We start from the raw sequence: 17,050 nt of genomic DNA on the forward strand, positions 1-17,050 counted from the left end.
GATTGTGTATGACCACTATTTTAGATAAGCCTACTGTTACTAAAAATCAGCAACTATAAATAACAAATCTTTAAAACTATACTTGTTTTCGTTTCACACTAATATTGTACATTTCTGACTGTAGGAATCTTTTTGTAAAGCATGTAGTAGGAAAATGTTTCATTTTGTCTGTAGTTTTCTCTGATAGTCAAAAATAATTTTAGCTGGCAAGTTATGAATTCAGAGGTGTAGTCAGAAACTCTGAAGTTACTTCTATGGGCAGGGTCAGCTCTCAGGGAACTCCAGAGAGGGTAGGGAGAAAAGAGAGTATCCAGTCATTTTACTGAGTTCGGTCTGTGGGGATGGCTAAGTATTCTCTACTATTGTAGGGTTTTGTTGGGGAGAGTAGAGCAGTGCTGTACTGTGACACATACCAACCCATGACAGTGTGGATTGTTATTGTGGGTCGCTTGTGTTGGTCTGACCTTAAGAAGTTATTATAATGCTAAGGATTGAATAGGAAGGTGACCCATTTTTACAGTCTAAAAAGAAAGGGGTGTGTTTAAATTTTTATTACATCCCTATACACCCAATAGGAATCTAGCTATTTTGAGGCCCATCAGGTCTGTATCATACAGAGGAGTGAATACTATTGTCATCGTAATTTTCACAGTGATTTGTTTTCCCTATAGCAGTAAGTTTTGTGAACCCTCACAATGGTAATATCACAACTGGGTGAAAGAGAAACTGAAAGGCCCGAAGGTCATAAAAGCCATGCTTTTGTGTGAATATTTTGTTGACTGGGACAAAAAACTTAATTGGGTTTTCAACCTTCTTTTCACCTTTTTTCAGCTGATGCCTTAACTTCAGTCTTGACAAAAATTAATCGGCTAGATATAGTGACTCTACTAGAAGGACCAATATTTGATTATGGAAATATTTCAGGCACCAGAAGTTTTGCAGATGAGAACAATGTCTTCCATGACCCTATTGATGGTAATTGAGTTTAATGTTCATATTTATTTAATGATTTGATATTACTAAAAAGTGTTGTAGGATGAGACAGTCACTAAAGTCAACTAAATTGTGATTTGCTTGACTTAATTTCTCATTTTCACAGCATTTTCTCTGAGAACATTCTGATTGAAAAAAAAAACCTGGTAAATATCTCTGGTCTATGAAATGTAAACACTGAAGTAGAAAAGTATGTTAACTGATAGAGTTGGTGTTTCAGATGTTTTATATGAACAAAATTTATTATGTAGAGAATTAATGGCTTTTGTCATAATGAACTGAGTCACACATAGGTAAAATCAAATTTGAGCTGTTATCAAGTAGCAGGTAATGTGTACTGTATCAAGTTTAAACATACTATACAAGTCAAGTAAAATGGTGAATTACTGTTTTGGGAATGAAGAATTTAAGCCAAGTACTAAAAAAAAAAATCTAATGCATCACTGAAAATAGTGTTTGTTATTTAGCATTATTTTCACTTCATATGCTTCATTTACTGTTTTGAAGCCCTCCCCCCAACCCCTACCCAACATACCATCTATATATAAGGTGGCTTAGTTTCTAATTCAGTGAGCATAGATGTCACTAGTGACAATAATTACTCTTTCATGTTAGCTTACATAATATTTTGAGGGAAAGATAACATTAAGAGATATCATTTTTTTTTATAATGCTTGTCTTATGTTCACAAATAGAAATGTATTCTTACAATGAATTTTGAGTCATGGAGCTAGGGTTTTTTCCTACTATCCCAAGGCTTGAAAAACATGCAGATTGTTTTTCCATCTTTATACTGTCAAAGCTAGACTAACAAGATATAACATCTAATTCTGCGTGTTATATGGTAAGACTTAGGTTGTCAGCAGAAATAACAAGTTATGTTATTCACATAATATAACATGGTAGATAATAATGTCAATGTGGTTTCTTTTAAGTTTAAAAATATCACAGATCCTTGGGGAAAAACCTCTTTTTCAAGCCTTGTCTTAACATATGAGTCCATACATCGGTAAGCAAACTATTTTTTTGCACTGAAGACAGGCCAGTGGATGCATCAAATTCTGAATTAGTCCCAAATTACAGTTCAGTTTCTCTTAGTATTCTTTATTGTTACAAAAAGAGTAGCCATAAAAGAGAAACAATAGAAGCATTTAATAATTTGAAAGTTTAATGTTCTAAAATCAGAAGGTGATGAAACATTCACCAGAACTTTTTATAGTGACATTTTAATTTGTATATGATGTAATTTCACCTATACAGGTTATAAACATTTAGCTAATAGTAACCAGCTTTTCAACAAAATTCTGGTTTATTGGTGACCAGAGTAGAAAATTACTCTTAGCTGTAGCAATTCAACTTGGGGCCAAGAGCTAAGTTAGTATTTCTTCTTCACTGATGGAAAAATTAGGCTTTCACTTTGTTGAACCAATAATTCAGAAAATGTGCTTGGTTCTCTTTTTTTCCCGTCTCTCCTCATCATTGAACTTTTGTAAGACTTCCTTTCCTCACCACGACCAGATAATCATTGACTTTTCTCTCTGCTGAAGGAGAAAAATACTCCATTATCTGCACAGCAAAATTTAAAACGAGAATTGCTCCTCACTTCCCCTTTGGTTAGGCTGGTTAGTAAACTTTGTTTTATAGCTTTGCTGGGAATACTCAGAGCTCTTGGTTTTTCCTCCTGTCTCTCCTGTGTATCATTTCCTTATTTTTGTCCTTTATTTGATTTGTGGTTCTGAGTGAACCCATTTCACCAATATCTCCTTACACGCCACAATCCTTCCATCTCTGTAATATGTTACGATGACTCAAAACTTTATACAAAGCTTTCTCCTGGTTTGCTTTTTACATCTTTCTCCTAACATTTTTAAATTGCTTTCTTATCACCACTGCGTTAGTAATCATTTCATTCCAAAGATTAAATTCATTTCATTGCTAGAATTTCATATGAAATAAGTGAGGATTAGAGTTGGATAGCACTGCTCATTTGTATGTTTTTAAATATAAGCATTAATTTTAAAAATTGGTTCCTTGTGGTTTGCTGTACTCAGTCCACCACAATATGGATTTTGCATGCTATAGAAGATAGTAAATTTGGCCATGGAATAAAGGTCTTATATAGAATGACAGCTTTATATTGCAACAGACTGTATATAAATTGCTGTATTTTAAGTCATTAAAATTGATCTATATATAGAAACAATCTATCTTAATTAGTATTCTATTTTACTGTATAGTATGTGTCAGGCTTTTATTTCATTGTATTACATTTAATTGAACTAAACCATTAAACTTAGTAACATTATTCTGTAATTCATCATACATTTCCATGCCTTATATAATTTAAGTTATTCCATGTGTTTTTGTTTGATGTTCTCTAATTCATTACAGTCAGTCCAAATGTACTGTCTTCCATAGGTTATCCTTCCCTTCAAATGGAACTGGAAACTCCCACAGGGTTGCACTACACACCACCCACCCCTTTCCAGCAAGATGATTATTTTAGTGATTTCTCTAGTATAGAATCTCCCTTTAGAACCCCCAGTAGACTGAGTGATGGGCTAGTACCATCCCAGGGAAACATAGACCATTCAGCAGATGGACCTCCAGTTGTAACTGCAGAAGATACTACCTTAGAAGACAGCAAACTTGAAGACTCAATGCCTTTAACAGAATTGCCTGAAGCAGTGGATGTAGATGAGAGCCAGTTGGAGAATGTTTGTCTGAGTGAGTATCCTCAATACCTTGGAAGTATGGCTGAGGTTCCAAAAGATGTTAAACCAGCACAGCCACTGAAACATATTAGAAAATTAGGAATAAGCACTGAGCAGCATGAGAAAGAAAAATCTGGTCCTGATGAGGAGATGATGGAAGAAAAACTCAAATCTCTATTTGAGGACATTCAGCTTGAAGAAGGAATAGAGTCTGAGGAGATGACAGAAGAAAAAGTCCAGGCTATTCTTAAAGGTGTTCAGCAAGCAGAACTGGAAATGTCTTCAATTACAGGTTGGCAGAACGAGACCTCAAGTGGAACCCTCGAGTCCCCCTCTCAGGCTCGAAGAATAACTGGTGGGTTACTAGATCGTCTGGATGACAGGTATGACTTTGTTTCAGAAAAAGGAACATGAAACAAGGTTCACATGTTAGTATAGTTTCTTTTAAGTATGTTTTTAGCAATTTATTCTTTGAAATCATTATTATAGTTTGTGAATACCTGCTTCAATTGTTGGTGTATTCTCTTGGCATATTCTGTTCATCTCAAGAGGGTAAAGGTTATATTAAACACAATTACTAAATGTATTGATAGACTGAAGAAAAATGCTGAGGGTTTTTTAATACATGCAAAAGATGTGTTCCCTTTACTTTGGAAAACTACTGTTGGCTAGTATATTATTTGTGGCGTTAATCTTTTCAGTCGGCCAGTAATGCTCATTTTAAAAATGTACTACAACTCAGAGTCTCTTAGAAACAGAAGCATTTATTTCTTCTCACTGTTTCCTGTCCACAAACTAAATATATTTTTAAATTCTATAAAATCAGCATAATTTTTAGAAATCAATTCAACTCCATAATCTAGCAACATTTTTTAAGATCAATGTAGAAAATAGAGAAGCAAAAAGAGCCATCTTCCTAAACTAAGAAACACATGTTTTCTACATTATTTTACTAATTTCTAAAAGCGCATGTACTTATTTACTCCAAATAATATTACTATGGTAAATTTTTTTTTATTAATTACTGTAATTCCCTTAGGTGTTGGTTCATATTTCACTATTATTAGGTTTACAGTGAGCCACTTTGGAGCTTTCAAAGTTAAGACTACTACTACTACTACTATCCTCAAAGAGGTTCACAGATTGTGAAAGAAAGTCCATATAGCATACTTAGCAAATGCTGATACAGTGGCGTTTCCGTAATGCAGTAGTTATCACGTTCACCTCACACCAAATGCTGATACAATTAGCTGGAGTAGTAATAGGCACTATTTTTATACACATCAGGTTAACATAGTTTACTTCAGTGACAACTATTGACAAACATAAATGGGTACAGAAAAATATGTCATTATTTGCATCTTGCTGATAAACTTCTCACTCAATAAAAATTCCCCCCCCAAAATGGAGTTATTTAAAGAATGTTAACATAATTGAATTCTGTTTTTAACCATTCCAAAGACAACTAAAATGACCACACATAGTACTAATTTTGTGTTCAGATATAGTCACATTATAGTTGCACAGCAGGAATTAATAGCATTGCCTTATAGGTATACACTAGGATCATTTAAGAATACATATGCATAATACACTAGGATCATTTAAAAATACATATGCATAAATTATACACATTGTGCTACCATTGCCTTCAGAATTCTACAAATAAAACACTAAAAACAATGCACAAGCTACAAGATAAAAAAATGCTTACGAAAACTAGTAAACCTAGAAATGAAAAGAATGTTGGCATACAACAATTTTTAATTGCTGAGACAAAAATAGTCATGAGAGAAATAAAGGAAGATGAGAACAAGTAAGGACATTTCCATTGGAAATGCATTATGGCAGAATTTGCATATGGAAATGAATATACAAAGACTAAACGTTGGGGTTCTTGAGGATGCTAGAGTTCTCATCACGGGTTTGTTTTTCAGCAGTTATTTCAATGACAACATAAAAAGGTGTTTTTGATATATACAGAGTTCTATACCAATCCAAAAGAAGGCTATATCTTTTAGCGTTTTCAGAATTTTAAGGATACATAGCCCTAAGTATAGAAGTGCAATTAAACAAGCACCACAAATGGTAGAATAACTAATCTGGGTGGGACTTGAGTACAGAGATCTGGATCCTTACCCTTAAAATCCAGTAATCAGATTGTTTTCCATGCCTTTCTATTTTATGTCTCCAAAAGCCATTTAAAACATGATAACTTATTAGAGCTTCTGAAGCCCCTTTTTAGTTATAGATTACCTTTGCAAACATCTGTATTTTACCCTTTGCAGCCCTGATCAGTGTCGAGATTCTATTACCTCATATCTAAAAGGAGAGCCTGGAAAATTTGAAGCAAATGGAAGCCATGCAGAAGTTACTCTAGAAGCAAAGACAAAACCTTACTTTCCAGAATCCCAAAATGATGTAGGAAAACAGAATGTTAAGGAATCTCTGAAACAAAAAATACACGGATCTGGCCATGTTGAGGAACCAGTGTCATCACTAGCAGCATATCAGAAATCTCTAGAAGAAACCAGCAAGTTTGTAATAGAAGAACCTAAACCCTGTGTGCCTGTTGGTATGAAAAAGATGAATAGGACTTCTCCTGCAGATGGCAAACCAAGACTTAACCTCCATGAAGAAGAGGGGTCCAGTGGGTCTGAGCAAAAGGTATGTCCAGTATGCCCTGGTCACTTTAAAACACAGTACTGATGCTTCACTTCTTTAATCCTACAATGTGGGGTCTTACTGTTTCCAAACTATAAATGTAATAATGTGTGATTGAAAATTGAAGTAAAGGAAGTATAAAGTAAAACGTGCTATTTGATCATACATTCTTTCATTGAGAAATGGAATGAGCAATTTAAAAGTATTTCCCTTCTGAAAAATTACTTTTAGAAAATTTTTAAACTTTTTATTAAATAACTGCCTATGGTTCAGGATTATTTTGTCTAGGGTTTAGGTTCCTAATTCTGAATCCAGTCTTCTTTCCTATCGAAGGGGGATCAATTTTCTGGTGCTTTTGCATAATTTAAAAAGTCAATGGCATGAAACCATCCTAAGAATTCTACTCTATAAGGTCTGTAGCCTAGGAGTCTGCTTTAAATATTGAAGAAATGCAGTTCCTAAAATGTGGTACATTTATATCACTGTTAGATACTTTAAATTTCTGAATGCTGTAAACTAAGGTGATAAATTATATAAGCATTATTACTGAATTACTTATTTCTACTTGCATTTATTTGTGATATAACAGATCTTTTTTTTCTTTGAAGTTTGCCAGTTGCAGATATCAAAAATAACTTGAAAATATAACTTAGATACAAGAAAAAAGGAATCAGTTCACTTTCCACATTTTCCCTGCTTTTTGCTCTCGCATTGTGTAATTTTCATGAACTGTGCAATAGACGTAAGTTTTAAACTATAGGTATTTAATATCACTTTTAGTACTGAAAGTTTAGCATTGAAAAACAAATAAGTCCAGGATTAATTTGACTTCAAAATTCAATTACTATGTAGCTAATTATCAGCTTACCCAACTAATCACATACTTTCCTTTTCCCTTCTGCAGGCTATCTTTTACCAATTTCCTACTTACTAGTGAGGGAAAGTGAGAAAGTAAAATTCTCAGGGCTTTCTTCCACCCTTCCTGCTAAACGTGGTTTTGAAGAAGAGCTAACTCAAGACAGAAAGCCACAGTATATTTAAACAGTATATGCCTTTAGATGAAATGTTCCCTTTTAAAATGAGTGTACCGAAATAGGAAGAGGCAGTAACAGTGATGTTTTAACTTTGAAAATTTATTCTGTAAAAGCCCATTAAAATTCCATAGAGATGTTCTGAAATCAAATTATAAATACGAATCTGTACTGCTTTGCAACTACATCTGCATACATACTGGCCGCAGGGAGCCAAGAAGACATACAGAGGGTATGAAAATAAGTCTTAATCTCAAAATGGAAATTCAGCTGAGTTCATCATTAGTGAGAAATAATTACTATTTGAAAATGTTTGAGATTTCTTATAGTTACGTTTATGTCATTATGCCACCCAATGTATAAAGACTTGCTGGGCATATAAATTCATAATGGAGTTAGTCTATCTTTTGTGGCTAGACCACAGGATAGTAACAACCACCTAGGTGATCTTACATGTGAGATCAGAAAACAGCCCCCTTTTTGTCCCCTGAAAATCAGGTCAGAAGTCCAGGTGCAGCCTTTACACGGATGACTGCCTGCTGTTACAAGGTAAAATTCTGCTATTTTCCACTGATGGCCAGAAGTACTAAAATATTCCAAGTGTTCTAGTTTCCCACTTTGCCAACTGCTACACAGTCTCTCAAAGGAATCCTGAATGAGATTTGATTACTATCTGTACTATTCACTTTAAGATTAGCAGAGATTCCAAAAGAGGAAACAGAACCTTACATTGACCAAATGACCACTTACATGTCAGGAAGCTGGTCTCAGATGGTTTTTGATATGATTATGCAAGAATGGACATACAGGCTTGTTATGTGTGCATTAACATATTCTGCTTTTGAATTTACCCAAGTGAAACCTTTTCCCAATTTAAATGTCCTATATGGATACTCAGAATAATTTTCCTTTTGCCTTACCTAATTTAGTAATGCCTGAATGCTCATTAGTAATTCTTTCACTATGAATTCCTATTACCTTTTTTCTACCTTTCTGAGACAATACAGGGCCTCCTTTCATAATACATAGGCCATTCTAAGTGTGCTGAACTTGGTCCTTTTCCACACATTCTTTAAAAGTAATAGGGAAATATCCTTGGCATAGAATAAGGAAACATGGAAATTATTTCTTTTGTGCAACTATTGTATTCTTTTCGGTAACATTCTTATCTGTGAGATACTCCTTCCATTCTAGTTCCATAGTGGTTCCTTAAAAATCAGACTTTAACCTTTGTTTTATATTTTTCATTCATTTGATCTGCCTTTTTTTTGGTAGATCAAGTGAAACATGGCCTCGACTATAAAGTTATATATGCAAATCAAGTAATTCAAAACTAGTATAAAGTGAATATTAATGCTTCTTCAAATTAGTAACATAGTTTCTGATGCCAAAAGGGCTCTATTGTTGCTTTGAATAATGTATGACTTATTTTTACTTCCATATGCTTTATACATGTGTATGCATAGATAATTTATGTATTTCATATGTTTACATACAACGTCATTTCACTGGAAATTGTACTCAAAACTTAAGATTTTTTCATAAGTACATACCATAATTTTTCCTTTGGGGCTGGAGGGGTGGGGAACAGCAAGTAAAAATAATTTTTTTGATTTCCCTTCTTAGTAAGTGTGATGGTAAAATTATACTAAAAATACATTTATCAGGACTTTAGAAACAGTGAGAGTGATTCAAGCTCAGAGGAAGAACGGAGAGTCACTACCCGAGTTATTCGCCGGCGTTTGATTATAAAGGTATCCCCATACCTGGAATATTATGGGGCGCTGCTGCATTATCAGAAACTCCTTTTATGGTCTTGAAAATTTAGCATGCTTGATAAGCAAGCGGTTATGTATATGTTTCTTTGTAACTGAAAGGAAGAAGTCATGTTGCATGGTAGTGAGTATTCTGTATTCTGTTGCGGCCTGTATTTGTCATGTGGAAGCTGTGACTGTATCTGACAGTTCCTGACATTTGTATCCTGTTTTGTTTGGAGAAGTGTTAAATGCGTGAATGATTTTATCTTGGTGAAAGGATATTTCAGATAGCCTTAGAGGCTATAATGAGATCTGAGATAAGATAAAGAATTAAAGGCTCCCTTCTTGGGTCAAATTCCTATTAACAGTTTTTAACTGAAAGCTAGTTCCTCATTCTCAGTTTTGTGGAGTTGTATGTGACTAATGTATATCAAGTAAAAATTTCTCAAATGTTTTCATTTGACAAAGAAAAATCAAGATATATTTTTAAATATAGGGAAAAAAATAACTCGAACTTAAAAACTAATTCCTCCCAGTATAGCACAATTGAACATGATAAATAACTGCTATTTCCCCCACAAAGGCCTTTTGACTTATGCCTGGTAAGGCCTGTTATCATCTGTCTGCTGCTTGTCCTTCTTGGTGTTAGGACAATGAGTATAGAAAACTTGACAGCCATTTTCAAAACATAGGTACAAAACAACTTGAAGTTCTTTAAGTGGCAGCTCTAGTTTGAAAGTACAAAGTGGACAAGTGAAATACCTACAGAAAACCGTTTGTCGAACTTATCTAACTTCAGGGTATCAAGAGTCTCAATAGAGGCAAGAAAAGCTGGCTAACGTATCCAACCTGTTGGAGTAGTTTTGCTGAGATTCTAGAAACATTTAAGATTTAGACAAGGACTTTCTTTTCAAATCAAAATTTTGACAGGGTGCTATTGAAAAAAATATATATTGTGTCTTTGAAAATTCCACACAGGCAAGGAAAATACATATTTGTGTCTAGCATATCTGCAAGTCTTCAAACTTCTCTCTATAAAACCCTTCAGTCACTTCCCACACACTTCCTGAAGAAAATATTTAATTTGAACTTATTTCTGAAGGTGTTAAAGCCATACTCATTGTTCAGGGTTTGTCATTTCCTGAACCTAAAGACTTACATTTTATATAACTTTAAAGTTATATTTTAATGTGACCATCTAGGAAAGGTACATCCGACATAGTATCTTGTTTAACTTGCTTTTTTATGCATATTGACCTACTCTTGTTATGTATACACAGTTGCTTCCCTTTATTTTTTTGTTTTTTTCTATAATGACTCCTCTATAGAAAGTCAGTGACGGTTATTTCGTTTGGACTTCAAGAATTATAAGCATGCATTATCAAGTTAGCTTTGACATAGTTTTTGTTGGAAGGAGCAAGTTATAAATAAGAACATATGTAATTCAATGCCTTTAAGAGACCACAAAGTCTAACAAACGATTTAGAAGTATCTCTGGTTAGTTTGTTTCTCTTCATACTTGCAGGGCAATTAAAAAGGATCATATTGCTGCTGCTTTTTTCTTTATTCCTAGCTGTTAGTTTCTTTTTAACTTAAAGTTAACTCGAGACTGCAGTGCTAAATATACACTGGAAACATCTCTATCAAAAACTAAATGAGAACCTCAGGACCTTACAGGCATCACTGAAACTAAAAGGGTTCACTTCTAGAAGACAAAACCAAGAACTGGCTTAGAGTTGTTTTGCCCAAAATTACACAACAGGGCAGTAGCAGTTCAGAGACCAGAATGTAATCCCCAGTCTTCCAGTTAATGTAGTATTATGGAAAAAGAAGGGGAATACATTTATTTCCCTTCCAGACCAAATAAAAAAGGAATGTTTCCCTAGATCAAATTAGGCAGTTGGCCATTTAGACCTTTCCAGTGGGAATTTCTCCTAGAAGGAGTCTGTCCAAACCTGGACTGACTCACCATCTTCACTGTTGGTCATAGTAATCCCCAAGCACCAAGAATCTCAGGACTGAAAAATATTTTGGAATTGTTCCATCTCTCCAGAGTAAGTTATGTCTGGGAAGTAACAACAGAAGGTGTGCTCAGGGTTCCTTTACCACAGTCTAAACAAATCTGTCATCTTAGCTAGTCATGTAGTGTAATAAGTAGGATGAAAGTATAATTTCAAGTGATTTTTCATTTTAATTTCATATATGGATTCATCTTTTATAAAATTCATTTTACTTTTACATTTGTTAGTGTGGAGTGCAACTAACTCATTTTAGGTTTTTGTCATATTTATTTCTATATGATTTGATAGTATAGTAGTTTTATGTGTTTGGCAGCAATTTAAGTATATTAACCAGTCCTGTGAACCTTTTTACTTTATTTGCTTAGCAAACTCAGCAAAAGGTACAGTTACTGTAGTGCTAAATAAACTGGTTTTATTTCTATTTTTAAAGTTCTTTACTTCCCAAATAAGAGTTTATATAATTTCAAATTACTTGATTTGGGAAAAGCACATGTAAAGTCTCATCTACCCATTCCATTTCCCAATTAAAATTAACCCTGTTCAGATTTGCAGATTGTCTTTACATACATATTTAATATGTTTAGGTATATAAAGTGTACTACATGTACACACACATCCCCAGCAGGTATGTTTTTGAGAATATAAAAGTGGATTTTACTATTCTTATCCTTAGTATCCCAGTTTGGAAAGTTCAAGTGTCTACATCAAAACAAGTTGATGTATCTATCATATTATTCTTTACATTCCTTTCCTTGAATTTTTAAACATAAATTATTAAATACAATGCTTCCAGCAGGAGTCCAGAGATGAGTACATCTAGTCTTCATTAAAGTGGCCACCAAGGATGAAAAATATGATACCATGTGTGCTGTAATTTTGCTTTGAGATAAAGAAAAAAGTAGGCAGGAGATATTGCTAGATAAGATACCATTAAACTATTTACAAGAACTTTTAAACAGTCCCCAATGAGCTCTCCTTATAACATGATATTGGATATATTTTTTTAAATGTTTAATTTAAACATTTAAAAATTATATTTAAGTTCCCGTATAATCTCCTATCTAAATCCACTCCCCAATTTAGTGAGTTTCTAATCATTTAAGGTATTTTGGTATTAAAGTAGTAATGGACTATTATTGCATAATTTTAAATAGTTAAGAAATTTATCTTTAATTATGCATAATGTTAGGAAATTTCAGTAGGAAGTGGTGAAAATGCTTATATAGAGAGTAGATCAACAACCTATAAGGATTATTTATAAGTAGGGCTTCTGTTCTTTGAATTTCCCATTCAAAGACAGTCCAATTTAAAAATTTACCTGAATTCCATTTTATTGGATTTTTTCTGAGACTCCTGACATATCTACATTCAAACATCAGGATATCTTAACTCATGTTTAATTTGACTTCAATGCTTGTAGGCATCTAGATTTTTCTAGTTTCCTTTCACCTTTTAACTATGCTTTAATCATAAGCAAGAATCAGAATGAACATGAACAACAAGAAATGTTTGACTTTCATCCCACCCATGCCACAGTGAGACAGTAAGTTACATGTCCTCCCCATTGTTTTACTCCATAAACCTACATGTTGTAAGAATGGATCACACATCTGTCATTTCAAAGCTAAACTGCCTTTTTTTTAAATCTTGTGTTTTGTTGTTTGCTTTCTTTTTTAAGATTTATTTATTTATTTATGCATACAGAATTGGGGTACAGGCCAGAGGTGCGGGGTTGTGAGAGGATTCACCAGAGACAGAGTGGGGAGCAGAACAGGCAGATTGACAAAGTACACTGCTGAGGTGATCAGTGGGTGGGTCAGGAGAGGTCTGCTGAGCCATGTAGGTCACCTTCAGGCGGGGATGGGGACTCATGCGAAAGTGGCTTTAGCTTCCTAGTGCTATGTTTTAACCCGCTGCGCCACCAGTGGGGAGCCCTAAACTGCCTTTTTATTAGTTGTGACACAGTAATCAGGATTTTCTCACCATTGGCTGGCGAGCTACTGCAGTTTTCCATGAAATAACAGAGTTGGAAAGTTGGCCACCCCAGGATGCAACTGGCTTTTAGGATCAACAATTTTTACTTAAACAAAAACCGAGCCCTTAAAGCACAGCACTAAGAAGCTAAAGCCACTTCAACATGAGTTCGATCCCCACCTACCCTTGAGGTGATGCACATGGTGCAGTAGAACACCCCTGACCTACCTGCTGCTCCCCTCAGCACTGTAGTCAGTCTGTTCTGCTCCCTACTCTGTCTCTGGTGAATCTTCTCACTGCCCCTATACCTCTGGCCTGTACCCCAGTTCTGTATGCGTAAATTTTCAAAATCTTTAAAAAACCTACAGGTTATCACAATAGCAACATTGTAGTGCATTGTAGTTATCCAAGTCAACTTTTCAACAAGTTGTACCAATTAATCAGTCCATCCCTAGAATCTATGTGCAATTAAGGTGTTTGTCCTGGTCCCTCAAAGTTGTATGTGGCACTAACCTAAGGTTGATCACCAGTGAAGACTAATGTATTGCAAATACACTCCTGTTTTTACAATCTGGGTGGTTTTCCTTATGTAATCAGAGCTAATACAAAGATAATTAAGAAGTCAAATCTACCAAGCTCTCTATAGCAGGAAAGTAAGGTCCCAAGTTGGTGAGCTAATTTACTATTTTTAAAAATGACCAGAATTTTACCAGTTTCCCCCTTTTAAATCAGATACTAGACACTAGCTTTGATTTTATCTTTAATCAGTCATCACAAGTGATGAGTCACTTGAAGATCATTATTCTTATTTAGGATCTTGAAAGGCCCAACCTAAAGAGTAAGATTTTCTTTGGACCCTGAGATTTTCTGATAGCACTTTAAGGTATTATCCTTAGAAATTCTTAAATGAAAAAATGGTTGTAAAAATATATAATGTCCCAAATAAGATACTAACTAAACTGAAGTTAGACAATGCTTGTCCACAAAAATAAAAGAGCTGATTGGATTAATGAAGAAATACTATACTCAGTTTACCAAGTCCGTAATCTACTCATCTGTCAGATTGTTTTCACCAACAAATGAAACTTCATGCAACTCCATCATCTAACTTCCTGTTTTCAAATTCTTCCACCTTGGAGTCTATTACTAACATCAATCTTTTATGTACTTGGTGTTCAATGTTTTGCATGCGATTGACTATTAGACAGCCAGAAATGGAGTAAAAAGTAGAATTTATACCACCTTTTGCTACAGTTCCACAGAGCATGTGTGTGGTGTATGGAGAGGTGTGGAGATCTGTCCATCTAGGATGTTGCTAATCTCTATGCCACCTCCTTTAGGGAGAGGAAGCAAAAACCATTCCTGGTGAATCTGTCACAGAAGAACAATTTACTGATGAAGAAGGCAACCTCATCACCAGAAAAGTAATCATCCTTGGGATTTCATGTTTCTCTTGGAATTTAGATTTTCAGATCTTTGTTCACTGTAGTGTCATATCTTGAAATTGAAGACAGAAAAACCTGTACTTTTCACTATTGCTTTCTACAGATCACTCGGAAAGTAATAAGACGAATTGTTATCCCACAAGAGAGAAAACGTGATGATGTGGTAATGGAGAGGGACTGCCAAAGAGAAAGAGGATAAAAGATTTGTGAACTCTCTAGAAAACGCTGCTAATGGGCTGGCATCTTTGGTGTGGTAGCTTAAGGCATCTTGCTGCTTTTGACATCTTATGCATTTGATTGGAACCAAAGAAAAAGAATTCTTGCTAACATTCTTCATTTATGATAGTTAGAATCTGCTGGTTTGAGTGCATAAGAAAAAACAAACCCTATACACCACCAAACCCCTTGGCAATGATGCCCTGTCCCCTCCCTGTGTTTTACCTGTAGCCAAGCACCTCCTTGGACACAAAGAACAAATGTGCAGAGTTTAAAAAGAAGAATGGCAAAATGCTCAGTTCAATGTACATCAAATACAACATTTTATGGCTTTTGAAAAATCATTTGTTTATTAAGGTAACACTGCGAATCAGAAATACAGGTTCCCATCTCTTCAGGTGTGTGTTACCACACCACATCTACCAGCAACATGCTTGTAGCCCTCAGGGAAGTCTGTATTTCTCCATCTTAACTTAAAGGTGGTTTCCTCTTTAGGTTTATAACTGTACAGCAACAGTATGTCTGTTAAAGACCCAAACTTATCACTGAGTAGTGTAACTCAGCAAATGAATCTCCATCTCCTAGAGAAAACATCTGTTTTTCATTTCTTTTCTCTTATTAGATTGTTACTCTTTTCAATTTAAAAATGCAACATTCAATAGCCTGTGTTTAGGTAAGAGTGAACTGAAAACTTCTCAGGACTAAATCTGAACACTGAAAAGTCTACTATATTTTCTGTCATAAGCTGAGTATTTGGTAAAGCGTTGCTCTCAGAAAAGGATGGCCCTGGAGTTTAGTGCAGAGAGCTCTGGTTTGATGGGAAATGGATGCCTGCTTGGACTGGATTTAAAGGAAAGAACTGGTAATTCCACAAACCTAAAAAATTGTAATTTTTTAAGCCCTCAGATCAACAGTATTTCCATGTGTTCATTATCCGTGTTTCACTGAGACAGTTCAGTGTCTTTACAACAACTTAAAATTCTGCTGGCTTAAAAGGCATAAACTATAGTTTACTAATATATTAAGTAGCTGGATTTGACTGTCATGAATGCTGACCTGATGATTTCTTCTAGCTTACTACAAAAATGAACAGGCTGCTCATTCTTTCATTTTTACCACTAACCTACTGAATTACTGTGAAGAAGAGTTATGTTGTGTTCATTCTGACCATGCTCTAGCTTTGCCTTGATGATGCTATGTTGTGTGGTCAAACCCAACAGACTGTATGTATTTTTGGACATGAATGACAATGTGCTTTAAACAGTGTTTCGCTTACCCTAATCCAGGCTCCAAGACAGCAGAGTTGGAACTGCTATATGAACAAGTTTTCCCATAAAGTCTTAATGTATATATATTCTTTTAAAAGCAGGGAGAAGGTTATAAGGTGAAGACAAAGAAAGAAATCCGGCACGTGGAAAAGAAGAGCCACTCGTAACAGTGAACTGTCACATTAGTCAAGGTATGTGTGCTCATAAGAACAGAACTTGTGTGCACCTTCTAGTTTTACTCAACAGTGATTCACACCATCCCCTTATCACGGAATCTCAGCTTTGAATATCCAATAGGAAATTCTTGGAGTTTATGTATGGTATGTGCACTCAAATTTGGTTCTTGTTCATCATCCACTGGCATTATCCTCAAAATTAGCAATTAAAACAAATGACATTTGCAGAAGCGAGTAAGTGTAATAATAAAGTGAATGTAATAAAGGCTCAGTATACAATGTAACAGCAAGACTATCTGGCAATAAATAATTCTTGCAAATGTACTATTCTGAGATTTGTATGGGCATGGCCTGTGATCATTTTAGCAGAGCAGCATTTAAGAAAATAATTTTCATTGAAATAGTGGCTTCCAAATTTGAAGGCCCCAAATCCCTGTATATGAATTTATTTCATACAAACCAAAGCAAATTAAACTGGAAGTTACTGATAATTCTTTTGCTAAAAGTTTAGTGAATTTTCTTTAAGTATGTCTCAATCTTTCTTCATGAATAAGAGTATTTTTCCTTTGACACTGTTTTCTCTAAATTTATTCTGTCCTTTTGTACATACCTACAATTAGAAAGGTAATAGGGTGAATAGAGCTTTGAAAACTTCTCTGTAAGTCCATAACGTAAAACAGGATGATTTCTTCCTGTAGGACTTTTCAACAGTGCTCTTAGCCTTATCAGTAAAAAGGGCAAATAGATTCCAGTTTTCACTTTTATACATGAGCTATACCCAATTATAAATA

The 17,050-nt window shown here is 34.7% G+C and overlaps 1 protein-coding gene across 12 annotated transcripts in view; it reads left to right on the top strand.

The window, feature by feature from the left end:
* ANK3 (ankyrin 3, node of Ranvier (ankyrin G)) overlaps positions 1 to 17,050 on the top strand; it is a 307,389-nt gene that overhangs the window by 282,344 nt on the left and 7,995 nt on the right. For 9 of the 12 annotated variants that reach the window (XM_012723584.1, XM_012723582.1, XM_012723586.1 and 6 more), the window contains 4 exons: positions 832 to 975; positions 4,000 to 4,090; positions 5,996 to 6,374; positions 16,182 to 16,274. In XM_012723584.1, coding sequence (XP_012579038.1) covers positions 832 to 975; positions 4,000 to 4,090; positions 5,996 to 6,374; positions 16,182 to 16,250 — 683 coding nt within the window. In that variant the 3' untranslated portion in view covers positions 16,251 to 16,274. Of the gene's footprint in view, positions 1 to 831; positions 976 to 3,411; positions 4,091 to 5,995; positions 6,375 to 16,181; positions 16,275 to 17,050 lie in introns of all 12 variants that reach the window. The other 3 variants (XM_012723593.1, XM_012723595.1, XM_012723592.1) reach the window with 2 other exon arrangements.

This window comes from Condylura cristata, unplaced genomic scaffold (genome assembly GCF_000260355.1).
Source record: "Condylura cristata isolate star-nosed mole 26May11 unplaced genomic scaffold, ConCri1.0 scaffold00011, whole genome shotgun sequence".
Taxonomy (NCBI): Eukaryota; Metazoa; Chordata; class Mammalia; order Eulipotyphla; family Talpidae; genus Condylura; species Condylura cristata.